The 18,207-nt window shown below is 30.8% G+C and overlaps 1 protein-coding gene across 10 annotated transcripts in view; it reads right to left on the bottom strand.

Annotated features, from left to right (window-relative positions):
- Positions 1–18,207, bottom strand: part of LOC143224859 (ubiquitin carboxyl-terminal hydrolase 24-like) — a 277,830-nt gene that overhangs the window by 181,276 nt on the left and 78,347 nt on the right. For 9 of the 10 annotated variants that reach the window (XR_013013468.1, XM_076453271.1, XM_076453297.1 and 6 more), the window contains 3 exons: positions 16,931–17,045; positions 16,547–16,650; positions 3,111–3,218 (listed from right to left, as the gene is read on the bottom strand). Coding sequence is in view for 9 of the 10 variants with exons in the window: in XM_076453271.1 (XP_076309386.1) it covers positions 3,111–3,218; positions 16,547–16,650; positions 16,931–17,045 (327 nt within the window). In the remaining variant the exon portion in view is untranslated. Of the gene's footprint in view, positions 1–2,098; positions 2,274–3,110; positions 3,219–16,546; positions 16,651–16,930; positions 17,046–18,207 lie in introns of those variants that run through there. The other variant, XM_076453288.1, reaches the window with a different exon arrangement.

Genomic DNA, 18,207 nt, shown 5'->3' on the forward strand with positions numbered 1-18,207 from the left:
TGCTTTGTCACTCACACCATATCATTACATATAAATTAAAAAACAGGAAAAAAAGAATTATTTCATGAAAAAGTAAGTGAAGAATAAAGTTATTTTTCTGACAGAGATGAAACTAATGGACAGAAATCAATGATTCCTTGGATCTACATTAATTCAGAAAGGTTGAACTGTGTTAAGCTTGGCAATCCAATATGCTTCTAAAGCAGACAAAAAAAAATAAAAAAATAAAGTACTGTTACCACAAATCCACCACCATCAATATTACAAATAACACAAAACCTGGTCATTATCATTGTTTTAGCCTTAACATCACAGGTAAAGAACCTAAAACCTGGACACTAACATTTTGCTACATCTAATATTATGCATAAATACAACAAAATTTGGACACTGCAGCTGAGAAAGTTATAATATTACATATACAACACAAGACATGAATACTTGTATCTGTTCCAGACGTAATGTTATGTAAATCGACAGAGAATGCAAGATTTAGTTAAAAACCACACTAAACAAGCCATAAATGTAACATTCCTACCTTCTTCCTTCAATTACTGTCTGCAATTTGCATGACTACACTTGTGCTAACCTCTTTCTCTATGACAACATTGTGTCTGTAATAACATGAACCAATTTGTCTAGTAACAGAATATTAGGGTCGATCATCTACCTTTATGTAGTACCTTCTCTTCCTCTGATATCTGCCTAGCACTCATAAATTGTCACATTTTCTCTTAAATGCACAAATGTTATGAAGATACTAATGATTACATTAAAAGTAAAATTATTTTGATTGTATGTATTATACTTAAATGCTCAATTCAAAATATGATATTATTCCTTTACATAACTCTGAGCTAAAATACCCACAATGAAAATGCAAGGGGACTAAAGAAAGCACACAGATAGGTGCCTATCACTCCTGAGGAAGAAATAAAAAAAGTTTTATTCAAACATCAAGAAGTAAATGGCAAAGAAATTGATATATCATGTAGTCAGGAGCTACAATGCTGGTTCTCAATGAAGTTTTATAAGTGAACCTTTAAAGGGAAATCTGTTTAGCTTCTAAAAACAACCTATTGCTGGCTGCATAGCAACAGACCAAGCAGTCTACGGGTAAAGGGATGTCTTTGGAAGTTACCTAAACAATATACCAACACAGATAAATAAGGTATATATTGTACAAATAAACCCAAAGGGCACACTATCATTAGCCTTAAGTTTGATCAAGTATATCACCTCATTTCATTGAAATGGAAATATCACCACACACACCACTGACAGTCATCAATAGTGCTACATCCTACAGCTATAGATAGACTTGCAATAAAGTATTAAATTACATAAAAGTAAAATGACAAATGTAGAGCTAATAGGCATTATGTTTCTAAGGGGTACTGCAGCTAGACAAAGAATAAATCCTTAAAAATAAAAACATAAATATCATATGCAATTAATGAAGATAACACTAGACAATTACAAAAGGTGGAATAATTAAATATCATTTTACAAGGAATTTTAATGAAATAATTTTTATCTGTTACCTAATATTACTATAATTATTCAATTGTCTGTTTTTAACCTTCACTAAAATTTCATTATTTTGTAGTTGTATAAAACATTTCAAATGCATGAAATTTAAAATAGTTATTACATTTTCAAGCAATTTAAATGACTCATTATACTATCTAGTTAATGATTTAAGTAACAAATTTTTGTCTCATTTCAAAATTAAGAAATTTTTTTTAAGTTTTATGATACTGTTTTGAACACAGTAACTGTGGGAAAGAAACCTTAAAGTTAAGAAATTGTGAGAAAACTCATAAAATTACATTCATTTAGAAAATATAAATGTAGTTGATTCTCACACTTTCAATTCAGTTTCTTAGTATTTGTAAAAAGAGATAATATCAACATACCATGTCTATGTTCAACAGCTTTTAAAACTGGTTTATTTTAAGGAAATCTTAAATAGAATATGAATTTTAATACTAAGTATGCTATCACCCATACAACTATTAAAAAATGAAAAAACAAAATGGCACACAAAGAAATAAACTAGAAAACAAATTAAAACATGTAAATGAAAACATCTTACCTCCATTAGTAACAAATAAAAACATGGCCATCTTTAGAAGAAAATAGGTAGGGGTTGAGTTGAATATGACAGGGGTAATGGCTAGTAATAATGAAGTTATAACAATGTAACCACTTGAAAAAATGGAAATCCAAATTCAGTTGATAAGACATTTGTGATGAGCAATGAAATAGCTACCTGCACTAAACTAGACATCCCTCATTTTGAACTAAAATAAATTAAAAGAAAACAGTCAACAGAACCCACTGCCAACTCCAGGATTACTCTAGTCAAACAGTGGAATTTAAATACCACTCTTATAATGCACACTGCAATCACAGCTCCAAAATGTTAATGACACTTCTACAGCCTTAGATCCACAGTCCAGTAAGTTAATCACTAAGTCATGCATAGCCTCATATACAAAAGACAAGCAGCTTAAACTATTTTGTGAGAGAAGGAGCACACAACTCTCAAGCCAGTGTTAAAGTGCCAGGATATCAGTGACAAATTTGTGAACTGCATAAAGTACTAAGATAAAATGTAACAATATTTTAAAGGTTGAGTAAGTGTAAGGCAGGCATCAAATGGAGGTGGTTCTATGTGATAGAAGATAATTATCTTTGAGATTCTATCAATAAAGGGCAAAAGATGTAGCTGTACACAATGTACTCACAGAAAACACTTACACAAGAACACACATTGTAGATGAAAGTCAGTAATTAAGAAAGGATGAAGTACAGAAGAGAGAGAAAATGACCTATTTATTGGCATGAACAAAGATATTTGGCTTGAGATTTTTGCAAAGGTAGAGTACCGTATCTAAATCTTTTGTAAGTTATATACATACATACTTACAAAAATGCATAAGAGAAGCAAGAACAATTCTGCGTAAATAGCCAAAATTGTGTAGAAAAATAAGAACAATATATTGTACATAATTAAAAGCAATGATATTTAGCACTTGCAAATAATATTTCTCAACTGATCCAAACATAATGACATAACTACCAGCATAAATGTTTACATTTACCTTCTGAACAAGAGACAGAAGATGATCAAACTGCTGAGCATTAAATTTTGCTGATGCAGCTGCCATAATGGTGTGAATGTTGTCCACTATGTGCATATTCTGGCCCTCCTGTAATGAAAAGTCATTGATGTTTCAAGACTATATAAACTTTAAAAAAAACTCCCTCCTTCAAGCTACACACTGTTTCATATGTATTATAAATTATTTTAAAAAATTTAATATTACTGAAATCTAATTAATACACGTCAAATTATTTCCTCGGTTTGAAGTGAATAAAAGCATTTTTTGTGGACAACAATTCAAAACTACAAGCACTACAACATATTGTAAAACAGTCATTATGGACAAAAAACAACAAAACACTAAAGAACATGAATGAAACTGGTGTATCAATACAAAATACTCACCATGAAAGTTCAATGTAAAACTTACTTATACCTCTTCTTTCTTACTACTACATACAATCCCTGTGAAATAAGTGGTTCTCAACTTTAATACAAGTCAATACAAGTCAAGAAAGGCAGAATCATGGTAGTCAGTGCTGAATATATGAACATGAATGAACATAAAAATATTTTATAATCTATGCTGGATGCTCATAATACTGATGCAACAACTAGTTTAGAAACAATAACAGCAAGAAAATATTTTATAAGAGGCTGCTTCCCCGGTCTCAAATCCATCAAGAATACAATGCACTAAAATGTCTCTAATAAATCCTATACTATTTTTCAGAAAACTTATTTTCCTCTGCATGCTAACTAGAAAGTGTTTACTCTCTAGAAAGTTAAGTTAAATTTAAAATTTAATTTTTTTGAATTATTCATTTAAAATATTAATTCATACCTACAAAAAGTGTAATTAAAAATAACTTCAGTAGTAAATTAATTATTATTGTCCATATTTTATAATGATAAAATTACACTTAAATTATACATGTTTGACCTAACGAGTAATCAAAATAAAACTCCAAGCATTTATTTAGAAACTTTTGCACAGAACTAGTCAAGGGTCATCTGTGTTAGCCAACCCCAATTTGCAAATGATGGACTAAAGGGAAGGCAGACTAGCAGCATTTAATTTTTCAGTGCTTCAAAGTTTGGTATCCTTTTTTGTTTTGTTTTTATTTTTAGTAACCATATATAAACCTTGGGAACTCAGATCCATAGTCTAGCTTGTTAATCATTAGGCTGTACTCAGACCAATTCCAACTGAAAAATGAATTTTTGTTGAAGAATATTTTCATGTGTTATATACTTTGAAAAGGTGCAAGCTATTTCTTATTGAACTCATAAACCTAAAAGGAGTGTACAGAAAATTATTTAATTCATCATGAATAAAAAACCACTGACTTCACCATAAGAAATCTTTATTAACATCTATGCAGTTAGTTTGTGATTAATTATCTATACATCTCACAATTTCAAAGATAAGTACAAGACAAATACAAAATAATATAAATTTATTCCTATTCAATAACAAGCAATATGCTTTCTAAGAATACTTGGATGAATAGCATCAACTGAACAACAAAATAATCATATTGTGAACCACAGTAGAGGTTAATAATAGGGAATGCACATTTGTTCTTCTTTATTATTATTCAATATTGTTCAGCTTGTCTAAAGCAAAAATGGCTGTGAGTACTGTATAGGTAGTTTTTATTTTTATTTGATTACCTAGCAAATAATGGCAGCTGTATAACCTTTGACACCCAATTACTTTCACATAGTTTCTGGTTCATATAGAAACTCATAACCTACTACATGCACATGTACATAATTGCGTGCATGGCATGGATGTAATTTAATGCTTATATGAAAGATAAGGCACACGTACCATAGCGGCTTTTAACTTATTACTGCAAGTATATTGATGTCATATTAGTTTTTTATATACAAGGTTTCCTATCTTTTGAGACACTATGCCATTGATAGGATTACAGTTTTTGTTTTGTTTTTTTACATTTACATGATTGATTTTGGCCATGTTACACAAACATCTAAAACATTATATTATACAGACAACTTCACTAGCCATGGTTTAAAATATAGCACCAAGCTCAGTTTTGAGCAACAGATCAGCAATCACAGTGATGGCTGATGGTAAGTGTGTGATTACAGTTTTTATAAAAAACTGTAGATAACCTTGAAGAGTGTTTTCAACCTTGAAGAGTGTGCATAATGTTACTCTCAAAGGAAATCCATCCAGCAACAACAAAACCATGGTCAGCCTTAGTATAGACAGTGAAGAGAATAAGGAAGGTGGAGGAAAAAATTTAACAACAGTAAGAAACATTAGAAATGCTTATTTGAATACACATTCTGTTATATGATGATACACTGTATTATATTTGCATTGAATATATATACACGTATCTATACATCTTTAAAAGTTCCAAGAGAGCATCCTACACTAACTGCATATTTCATTAAACTAAACTGTTTCAAATAGGACAGTATTGCTATTACACAGATTTATGTCCATGTGAGATAGACACACACATAAAAGAAAGATTATTAGAAACTATTTACTAAAAAAGGAGGAAATAGAGACATTCCAAAGAATAAATAAATGCATAAGCAAAACAAATAGCTTTAATTAAAATGCAAGTGGGAAAAAAAAACAAGCTTAGGGTTTGAAACATAGTGCTGACATTATTTGCTCATGCTACAAATCCCTATTTTGACTCCATAAAAGATGTAATATTTAGGAGAGTAAAAATAGAGATTTGTAGCTTAAGGAAATAATGTCAACACTTTGTCTCAGACTTTTTACTTACTTTTTCATTGCAATAGTATGTTCACTTTAAGCTATCTACCTTTAACTATAGTCTGTTGAAAATCCCTAATCCCCTTACTTAAAATAACAAATTTTAATGATCTTGTAATATGAGACTGAGCATGCTTCTACTATATGATTTTTTTTCACTCAAATGCACTTCAACTAGTCTCCATTTGTCAATATCAAGACAAATGGAAACATATCATGCAAAAAAAATTGAAGCATGAAGAAATAAACACAATATAAAAACTCCCTCAAAACCAAGGGATTATCTTGATACATTACACAAAGGAAAACAAAGTGAAATGAGCATTTATAACCCAAATGAAAAAAAAAAAAATCTGAAATTCATCTATAAAGAAGAATGTTCAATCTTCAAAAGCCCTAAGGTAATTTGATATTTTCAATTATGGGTTATATACCTTCTAACCTGTGTTTTTTTTTAACATCTTCAATAAACTGTCAACTCTTTGTCAAAATAAAATGAAAAAGAAGGAAAACTTCAAAATAATAACGCTTTGAAATACCCTCAACTACAAAAAGAAGGACTACAGATACGAGGAAGTGCATATTTATATATTTGAATAGTTTATTTACATTTGGATGTTTTGGAATAACCTCAGTTGTCTTCAGAATAAAGCAGAAATAAAAGTAAAAAGGTCTAAGCAGATGCATTGTTCTATTGGAAAAATGTGGTAGTTATGTGAAAAAATTAAGAGATCTGCACAAAATAATAAGGTTGAGTAGGTTATACTGAGGTGACTTTGTAACCTCACCATACTGTTACGGTCCATTCTGTCACAAGTCATGCTCTATTTGACAACTGTAGATCTTGACAATAGCACTGCAGTATCATTTCTACTAAAAAGACTGGTTCATAAGACTGTCATACCTAAAGCACAAAACTCTTCCCTGCTAGTTTTCTATAATCTGTCTAGTTTACAAGTGTTGTAGCACCAATTTCAATTGTTAGACTGCACAAAAACCTAAATTTGTTGCATACAGCAACTTTACCATTATATGTATATATATATTGAATCGTTTAATCATTCAGCTACTGAAGTAGTTGATAGTTGAAAATGAGATACCACAAACCCTTATCTTGGCGAATCCACACACTTCAGCCTTGTTACAAAGTAGAAATTCTTCCTGATTATGTCATGTTCTGCTGCCTAGGCATACAGGTAGCTTTTACCACTAATTATTTTGCTCACAAGTTCTTGTCTGTTATACGATACATCACTTTGCTTAAAATATCTGGAGTAAGACTTGTTGTAAGTCTCTTTCTGGATGGTTCTAATACCCAAGATTGATCTACATTCTTTTGTTATCCAATTTCATAAAAATTATAATTTTCCTACACTGAAAATGCATCTCCTACAGATACTTACTTCTGCTCACATATATAGCTATTCTCATCATTTGAAAACATTTATAGCATACTACAAGACTTTCGCTCCCATGTTCCTCTTGATTTACATGGATTAACTATTTTGTATCAGGCTTGACATAAAATACACAAGTTTGTATACACATCTGTACATATTAAGCATTTATACTATAGCTTTTAATACTATTTGTGTATCTGCACAAAGTACCATAGACTTTTAGTAATGATTTCAATTGTTTTGTACACAAAAATTCAAAATTTAATAAAGTATTTTTACTAAAGATTTGTTTGTGAAAATAATGATTCTGTTTTGTCACGAGTCTGAATGTAAAGTGATTTTCAGGTCATGACTGATAAAATCTATTCTTTACCTCAAACATCTCAAATATTACTTGTGCAATATGTAAAACCACCTACATACTTTTCAAATGTATGTTTTCAGTAAAATTTTATATTTTATCTGTTATTTTTTATATGCTAATTATAAGGGGTCTGTCAATTTCACTGATCTTGTGACCACCATAAAAAAATTAGGAAAAAATATAAATTTTGCTTATGTTTTAATAAAACAACAATAAATTATAATACAAAAGCACAAATGTTTAGTCTGAATACCTTAAATCAACTAACATATATATTTATTATTTTGACTTTTCAGTCCTGTCTAGCTAACAGTACAGAAGCTACAATGACAAGGTTCATATGCACTAATGTTACTGTATCTTATAATATAAAACTGATCTTTAGTTTTTACAAAATAACCTTCTTGGCTGTGTTTTAGTGGACTAGTATTTTGCAAAATACAGTAACATTTCAATTATTATACATTGTATGTGTATACAGATTATTACTATTTAGAAACAAGTCCTTAAACTTACTTTTTTTAAAAATACAGAACAGTAAATGAAAAAGATAAGCAAATAATTCTCTTGTCACTCATCTTGTTACAACCTTTGTACTCAGTTGCTGTTTCTCATAGTTTCCTAAGCCTTGAGAAACTTTGCTCATGAAGGATACGAAACAAAATACTTTTTTTAGGTTTTCACCTACACACTTGAAAAACCAAAAAAATAATAAATTACTCATTGAAACAATAGAATTCTATTATAATTCATCAATTTTAGTAACTAAGCTGTATTTAGTTCTACAAAAATATAAAATATTGAGCAGACTATAGACACAACCTACCTTCTTGAAATCTTAGTTCAACAGAATGAGATGACATCCTAACACATAAAAATAGCTAAGGAAAACACTAAAGATACTTTAAGCTTTCAAGTGATCATTAACATGTCATATACACAAGTGCGTGCATATAAGAGACTCTTTAAGAAAATGGGAAGAGGTGAGTGTGGCCATTGTGTTTGATTAAATATATGATTGACACCTCAACAAACAGAAAAGATAGGAGGTTCTTATTTTATAGTCTTGCTTATTAATATTGGTAATTTGAGTTCCTAATTTACACAGAACTATAGGCTTTGTATTTTGACATTGCAAATATATAATTTGAATCAGTGCTGCATTGAACATACCATGTGACATACAAAAATCAATGTTTCAGTATATTTTCTTAATATTTGTATTTAAATTGAGAAACTGAATAATACGTAATACTAAAATTTGAATTATAATCTACAGTTTCATACCAAACTTACTGACATAAATTCATAAAACAGTAGTTCAATAAAATTTTGAATGCAAGCCAACAAACACAATGACATGCCCTTTGACCTGCAGCCCATAGCTATATGATTAACTGATTCTCACATGCAAATTATCATGCAACAGACCCCTACAAATAGTAGTGCCACACACCCACAATTCATGTAACTCCCTTTATGCTATTCTACCTAATTATCACATTAAGTTTACGTAGAAACATAAGCACCAGTTTATGATGGGAAGGGTAGGAAGTGTGAGTGGAAGTAAGAACTTGTCAGAAACACATTTTTAGTGAAGGAAATTATAACTTCCAACAAGATACTTTACTTTCCCTCACATACAAAGCCAAAATTCCACACTGAATTGGTGGAAGAACTGGTAGGAGGGAGAAAGTGGAAGCACCCAAAGGACACTCTAATGAAAGAACCCTGTAATAAGTTAATATACAGGAGACCGAACCACTTCTGTGCTGAGCACACTCTTTGCCCAGAGGAAAAGGTGTGACAAGTCCATATCTCAGATGGATAGAAAATGATTGAACAAGGATCCTAACCACAATATAATTTAAATCTTCCTGATGAACAGAATGTGAGCCAAATAAGGGAAGTACTCCAAAGAGTAGAGTGGCTAGAGCCCATCAGATCATGCAAAACAACTCAACTGTGTCCAAAACTCAACCACTGGGAACCAACATCTACGCAGAGGGATAGGACATGGACTATACCATAGGTAACTCAGCCACAATCTAAAATTCAACTATCAGGAACTGACTCCATGTCAGGAGAGAGGATTACACTGTCTTAACCTCATGTTCAGCTGACTGGAGGGAGAAATCCCACAACAGATCACAGGACACATATGAGTAGAGGGAAATAACATACACATATATCCCACTCAAATCAAACAGACCAGAACCATCTCAAATGCATTCATATCTTTAGCATAAATACCTCTTGACGAGTACACAAGAAGAAGAAGTAGAGCAACAAACAAATGCACCCAATGTGACCTACAACATTGTGTTAGTGCACTCAAGGCAAACTGCATAAGGGAAAACAGTATTCTCAAGAGAATGAAACAACAACCTGTAGTGGATAATAAAAATGAACATATGAGGTATAGTCCCAGTGCTCAACAGATAAAGAACATCTAATGAACAACAGGGTTAAGATGCAGTAAAACGTAAGGTGTTTGAATGGAGTAAGAACATCAGGAAGAAAGAGACAAGGAACAAAAAGTCAATTGAATCACCAGCTGAACCCAGTGGATAAAAGAGATGGGGGGGGGAATCACAAATAGAGGTGTGTTGCAAGGAAAACAATCTGTGGAAATGGAGTCATTAGAAAGAAGCCTTGAAAGTATGCATGGGACAGAGGTCATTCAGATCTGACCAAAAAAAAAAAGGTGGAAGACGGCAAGAAAGAATCATTAGAAAGAAGCCTTGAAAGTATGCATGGGACAGAGGTCATTCAGATCTGACCAAAAAAACAGGTAGAAGACGGCAAGAAAGAAAAGTGATAAAGAGAATATTCCATTTGAGCCCCCAAAGTGCAGGTTAGTAAAATCAATCCAGAATAAAATGAACAGCTGAGAAAACATGATCAGTGCTGGCAGAAAGAATCAATTAGAATAACCTAACCCAGAGTGATATGAATAATCAAAATTACTTTGGGGAAAAAAATGACAGAATGAGAAAAAGTAAACTTACAAACTGGATTTCATCCTGTCTGAAATTATCCACAGTCAGGGCTAGTGAATGATGAACCAGAGACCAAAAACCAGAAACAAAAAAGGTAACTTGAAATTGAAAAAGAGTCACTGAATACTTGAAAATAGAAAAGCCACTCTTGGAAGAAAGATTGGTGGGACTGAAAAGGCTATCTGCAACAAAGACGAAAGCAAACACAACATGCCAAAAGATGTATATGTATTTCTGTATGAGGGTTTTACATTCTAATATTTCTAAGTTTAAGGTCTACCACAAAGGGAACAGGAACAAGAGCCCTCTTGGTGAGTGATATAAGCAACCAACATCAAAAAGTCAGAATGAAACATTATTAGTCAAATCTCAACAAGAAAAAGAAAGTGAACTAAAACATGTTAGACTGCCAGAAATGCCAGCATGTTGACATGTTATGACCTTTAGTCCATAGCCTTACAGTCAATGAAGAAAGAGGAACCTCAGGAAGAGACTACACATCAACCAGCATTTCCTGAAAAGACTGCAAATGTACCAGGTCCAAAAGGAGAAGTGCTTCCACAAAAGCCATATGCCCCCCATGCATTAGAAAATCACTAGCTGTAAGATAGTGAATCATAATGGCTCAGATAAAAGAAAGTTCCACTGAATTATTACAGCAGAAGTGTGTGATTAACCCAATAACCACAGATTTCACAAACACCATTTTTAAACCCCTTTTGCAGTTGTTACTGAGTTACATTCAAAATTTAATTTAACCATTTTAACGTTCATGTACTTTAATGAAATTACTTTTATAAAGTATGTTAGGAGGAAACTAAATATTCAAAACAGCATTTAAAACTACAGGTTTTTTCCTGTCACATGATCCATTTGTGATTACAAGTTTAAACTTTACATGATACTATGAGAATAGAATAAAAACTGTCAGCATACAAGGTCATATTAAGATTCCATCTCTCTTTCATTAATATCTGTAAAATTTTCAAGAATTTCTCTATGGGTGTTTTACATTCTAATATTTCTAAGTTTAAGGTCAGTCTTGCCCACTTGAAAAGTCAGAGCTGTGTTGCTAGATGATAGTTTGAAGTTGAATGACATACTAACAACTAGTAAAAAGAAGATATTTCAAACCTACTCAGTAATAGCTTGAAGAAATATCTACAAGTGTATGGATTTGTTGCATGAAATTGAAAAGAAGCTTAGTTCATCATTCCCTTCAAGTGTATCTCATGCTTGGCCAGTTGCCAAGCATGGTTTTTATGTGTTACAATGTTAAACAGTAAGATTGTGTTTAGGTTTTAAATCAGTATCTTATTTGCTTATGTATTATTTGTTTATAAATAAATATTTGAAAATTTTATGATTGTATACAGTTAACTTGATGTAATTTGACTTGTGTATATGTCTAAGCAAGATGGAATCATTTGTGTGTGCAAGCTTTAGTAAAACAGTTTGTCAACAACATTTACCTTGAAACAACTATTATAATTTCAGGGTCATATTAGCAGTAACAGGTTGACATACCTGCATCAATAATAAAAGACAAATATTTGAAAAGGAAAATTAAAAATAAATTATAAGTGAAAAGATAAATATATGAAATTACTCATATGAGAAGATTCCAAAACAATCTGTCCAGAAACATTTAAAAGGTATGCACACATTTCCATTTCTTAAATTTAATAATTTCATTACACTGTACAATGATTAAAATATCTAGAATTAATGATATAAAAGAGAAAATGAAACATAAACATTTACTTTAAAAAAGCATTTGATATTCATTTGGAAGGTTCTAGATATTATGCAAAATCTGAAAACTTTTAAGTAATAAACTGTATCTTCATATTCAATGTGAAAATCACATTGCCTGTGAACTATTATGAGTCTTAGTGCAAATAACTACATACAATAATAAATGCTTTATTACAAATAGTAGAAAAATCAAAATTAAATGTTTTTTCTCAAACTACATAATCTTAGGATCATTCAAGACAATTTTCAAACTATTTCATCAACTAGTTTCATTTTTATAAAAGGACTTTCACAAGAGTTACATACCTACTTAAATCAAAAGGAGATCAAAGTAATGAGTTTAAAAAGACACATCCGAAGTGGATGATATTATTAGCTAGAAAACAGGAAAAAATTATCTAACTGGAATATCCAGCCACTTGATCTGCTCATGTAAGAAACAGATTAGTATGTTATGATCACTTCTATTCAGAAGAAACTAACTGAAGCTAGATATTCAAGTAGTGGTGACGGTAAAATTCCACAAAATGCTGAAAATTGAGTAAAATGCAGACTGGCTGACAAAAAACATACATACTTGCAAAAAGTCCAAAAGGCAAGGCAATAAACTGGTACTAAATCACATGATGAAAAAACTTAAAATAGTGTCCCAAGAAATTACTACATATTAAAATAGCTAAGATCCAAGAAGTGATTAAGGTTGAATCAATTTATCCAGAACTCCAATCAGCATTGAGCATACACAATGAATAGAGAAACCCATAAGTAGGATAGAAAGATGCCAAACATGGAACATGAATAAAGATGGAAATAACTCAAAAAGCAACAAAAGAGTAACCACAAAAAAAGCATAGTAGATACTCCACATGGTGCTAAATGCATAGGAGGGCCCCAAACAATAAACATGTGATGAAAAATATTGACCTTAAGTCCTTGTTAAAAGTAGATGGTAAACAAATGGTAAAAGACAGTGTTTCACCCCAGAATATCCCCAAAGCAAAGAAGCCACATGTGAAGAACTAAAGATGGCAAATGCACCAACATGGAGTTAAGGAGGAAGAGGCATCCCATTAAAGTTCTCTAAATATAACTGGCACACTTAAGAAAGGAGATACGAGATAGACATTTCCCTGTAGGAAATTTACCTTGTATGGTAAGAAGCCTGAAATCTAGGTAGGAGATAAAATGGATAAGATTAACAAAGACTAACCTTCATGCAGGTGATACAAATTCAAAGTACAAAGAATCAAGAAGAAATTCTACCTGATGGTAATCTAAAACAAACTGAGTCAAAGCCTGGCAAGGTAAGCAAGTAACTTCTCCTAAAAGAGAGACAAAAATGGCCATCATGGCTAGAGATAGAGGAGAAAAATTATACTGTGAAATGTGTAAAAAGGCTGAGCTGGGTCTAGCAGATTCTTGGGAAGCCAAATCATAATGAAGTGGAAGAAACAAACAAAATCTAAGTCATCCTAAATGGATTCATCAGTTATAGGAGAAAGCTGAAAAATATCAGAAAGAGGTAGGGTGGACCCCAGCACCAGGATTCCTCACAAACTAAATTAATTATAACAAAAATAAATTATGAAGAATTATGAAAATGAAATAGACAATATAATGCCAATTTAAGAAAGTGTGCTGTGAAATAAGAGTATGTATAATGTGTTATGTGTTGAAGAAAACAACATATTTAACCTAATTATCGGTTTACCAGTAAGATGAGCAACAGAAACAAATAATAACAGACACTTGATAAGCTTACTGGAATTGTGCAGGATAATGTACATCACTAAACTCTAATATAAGAATTCTAATCTAACAATAATACACACAATATTGAGAATAGGAGTTTACAGACCCCCCATTCCAGGAGTACACATAAACAAAGCTAATATGGAGTAGAATAAACAAATAAACAAAATATATAAATAAACAAAAAATGAAACAGACATTACATTATAAAATCAAGTGCCTTGACTATAGGTTTTGACTAATCTAACAAAACATATGTTATTTAACCCAAATAACTATAGATAATAAAACTGACAGTCAAAACATTCAAACATCATAACAGTATAATGCCTTATCTTTCCAAAGTCAGCAGACAGGTAGAACAACATAGAGGGAGTCGAGCATGAGACAGGTGGGTGTGTGGCACTACTGTGAAGGAGTTTGCCATGATATTTTGAATGAAAAAACAAGTTAAACCATGTCAATCAAGGGGTGTGTGTGGGAGTGAAAGGCTCGTGCCATATGTAAAACTTTGCTAACAGAGAGCAGTAACGAACAATAATAGCTATGTATGTATTGAGTGGAAGTAAGATACCTGTTCAGAAATTTAAAATTCTTGCCATGAACATGCATCCAGATCATAAAGGTATCAGTATCTTGTTAGAAAGGAATTTACATAATTTTCCCAAAGCAATCAATTTTCAGTGGCAGCATAAGATATGCAATGCCAATGTCAAAATTTAGTTTTCATACATTCTGTTGCACCACAAGTTTCTATCAGCTGTGATTGTCATGTGTCTTCCTGAATTGCATATTCAAAATTGTTTTTATATAAGGTACTCAGCCTCTGTACAATGTAATTACTAGAAAACTTTGGGGTTCCTCTAGGATGCATAAAAGTCATAGCAAAGATAAATACTTCTGTATAGGGATACAAAGAAAGAAGGCTAGTATATGACATAGATTCTACAGAAAAAGGCACACATACAAAGAGATATAATGCCTTAAAATATGATGCAGTTAAATAGTTACATTCATGTTTCTTATCAGAGAAAATATCCCAAAATTAAATAACATGCTCATTTCAACTGAATCTTCTTATGACAAATAGTATATCCTGTATTTGTTCATTTTGTATATATTTCTTGAACTGTCACAGCTAAATGTTTTGTTCATACTTATCTTTTTTATTTTAGTTTTATACTAAAAATGAATATACCCATTACAATAAAATTAAATTATTTATCTGTTAATAAATCTGCTGTATAGAGTAACTGTGACCAACCCATTTCTTACCAATTTACAATTTATGCCCAATGAATCTATTGCAAATTCTAGAAGACTGTTTATTCTTACATGGAGAATCAATTATTTAATCTTGTATTCAATCACATTGAAAAAAAAAGTGTATTGCCAAAGGTGATAATTTTAATATCTTCTTTTCAACAGTTAACACTGCATATAACCCAAACCATCACCATTTGAAATTTTTATTTGCTAGGTTAAAAAAAAAAGCAAACTTTACAAATGCCTGTAACACTGATTCTCAAAATGCCAGGAATCCATTTTGCATTTTGAAAATAACAGCAATACTACAAACCAACTTTCAGACACCCTTTAGAAAACAGTCAAGACTATAATTTTTCAAGAAATAAATTAAACAATTTCAATTACTTTTACACCTATAAGCAAGTAAAATATTTCTTTTGTCCAGTGTATATAAACACTTCCAGGAACAGTACTATAAACAAGCATCATGCATAGCATTCAAGTTACTACCATAAAATGTCACCTAACCGACTCAACCATATTTCCAAAATTGCTTTTTGGAAGCTTTATATAGTACCTTATTCAGTTCTTCTTCTAGGTTAATTATTCCTTATTTACAATTTGCTCTCAGCAATATCACAATATGAAAAAAGAATCTGTTACAAGAAAAACCACCTTAAGTGTAATTTTCACTGAAAAATTCATGTTAACATAAATAACATCATATTCAATCATAAGCATTTGATCACTTGAATTTGACTTCATTAATCAAACAAAATCTAACAATGCTAAAATGTCATTTTAAAAAATAGCTATTAGAAAACAGTTGCACAAATGTGTTGAAATGTTTATTAGACCTTCTCTTATGAAAATAATCTGTTATTTCAACTGAAAGTTTGAACTTCAAAATATATAATACAAGCTCTTATTAATTACTCTCTAGTTATATCAACAATACAGCAGTTTTACTAGCTAAGTCTAATTATCAATATAATAAAATATCAACATAAAAAAACCTTGAAGGTCACTGAACAAAAATGTAACTTTAGTACTTTAGACTTATTTCCTATCTTAATGAACAAAAACTGTTATAATTAAAAAGTGAATTTTCCCCCAATAAAATATACAGCTGAAGCTTACTTGCATCTGCCATATCTTACTGAGTTCTTCAAGGGATAACTTGGGTCCAGTAAACTCTATGATTCCTTTAATCTTGTCAGTATATTGCACATGGTCAATGTTTCCTGAAAATAAAAGTTTTTTTTAGAATGTATATTTTTTAGTATAAATATTTTATACTATTACACTATTACATACACATACAATATTTTACCAACTTTCTTTAGAAAATTTTTATGTTATTGCAGAACTGTAACACTCCACCAAAGTTTATCATATATGTTATATGTTACTCTCAGTTAATGATATTGAATTTAACACCAAACAGTAACAAATTTTTAGTAACAAATAAAAATGCACAAATAACTTAAAGTTCAATGGCATACAGTAAAAACTTAAACATACCTTCTAGAGCTATAGAAAGCACTTTGTTTTCAGCAAGCCAGTTCAATAACTTGTCTGAATTGATAGCTATCTTTGTAGAACGTACAACACTTGTGTCCTCAATCAGTTTTGTTAACTGTTGAGAAAAAACAGATCATTTATTTGATTAAGAACCTTATGTTATACATAAATTTTATATCTTTCACACAGTGTATATTAATAATGAATAAAATAAATTTAATTTAGTAAAATTTATATAAAATACATAATTCAGAAACATAAAATCTTATTCCTGTATAATCTGTAGGTTTCTGTTTATTTTTTATAATGCCATGTGAAAATTTATACATTATTAAAATAAAAAATAGATTCAAAGAAATACAAAAGAAATAAGCGAAACACAAAATTTTCAATTTCTGTTTCTCAGAATGTTCTATTTCACATATCTAATCAATTTTATCTTGTTTTACATTCATTAACATTTATAGTTTTTTCATCTAAAAAAAGGACACACAAGTTAAATCAAGGTGCAAATATTATAATTTCAAGCTCACAATTAGAAATTCTAAAAAGATGGTTTTTAATTGTTTTTGAATTTTGCGCAAAGCTACTCAAAAGCTATCTGCACTAGCCGTCCCTAATTTAGCAGTGTAAGACTAGAGGAAAGGCTGCTAGTCATCACCACCCACCACCAACTCTTGGGCTACTTTTTTACCAATGAATAGTGGAAATGAATGATACATTATAATGCCATCACAGTTGAAAGGTCAAACACATTTGGTATAACAAGGATTTAAACCTGTGACCCTCAGATTGTGAGCTGAGTGCCCTAACCATCTGTCCATGCCATGCCATTCTAAAAAAAAAGTAAACCAAGTAGGCTGAAATTAGGTGTATATTATTTTTTTAGGTTATAAATTTTTATTTTTTACACCAAATCTATAATACTTATCAATTTTTGTATAGTCAAAATAGTAAACACAATGAAATTGAAATAATTTGTTTACTTTTTTTAAGAGATCTTAGATGTAGGCTTGAAAATATAATCTTTGAAATTTGATTCAACTGGTTTCTTTCCTTTTTTGACAATCCCTATTCTCCTTTTTAAATTAACAATTAAATGCTTGTTTCTCAAGTGTTTTATAGGTCCACTTATGGAAAACAAGTTTTAAGTTCCATACATTCATATGCATTCATTTAAATGTTACATGTTTTCAAAGTTTAATGCTGTGGTGGCTTTTTTCCACACAACCATTACTTACTTAACCAGACAGTTTTATGCCTTAGGTTTCATGTAA

Source organism: Tachypleus tridentatus, chromosome 1 (genome assembly GCF_004210375.1).
Source record: "Tachypleus tridentatus isolate NWPU-2018 chromosome 1, ASM421037v1, whole genome shotgun sequence".
Classification (NCBI taxonomy): Eukaryota; Metazoa; Arthropoda; class Merostomata; order Xiphosura; family Limulidae; genus Tachypleus; species Tachypleus tridentatus.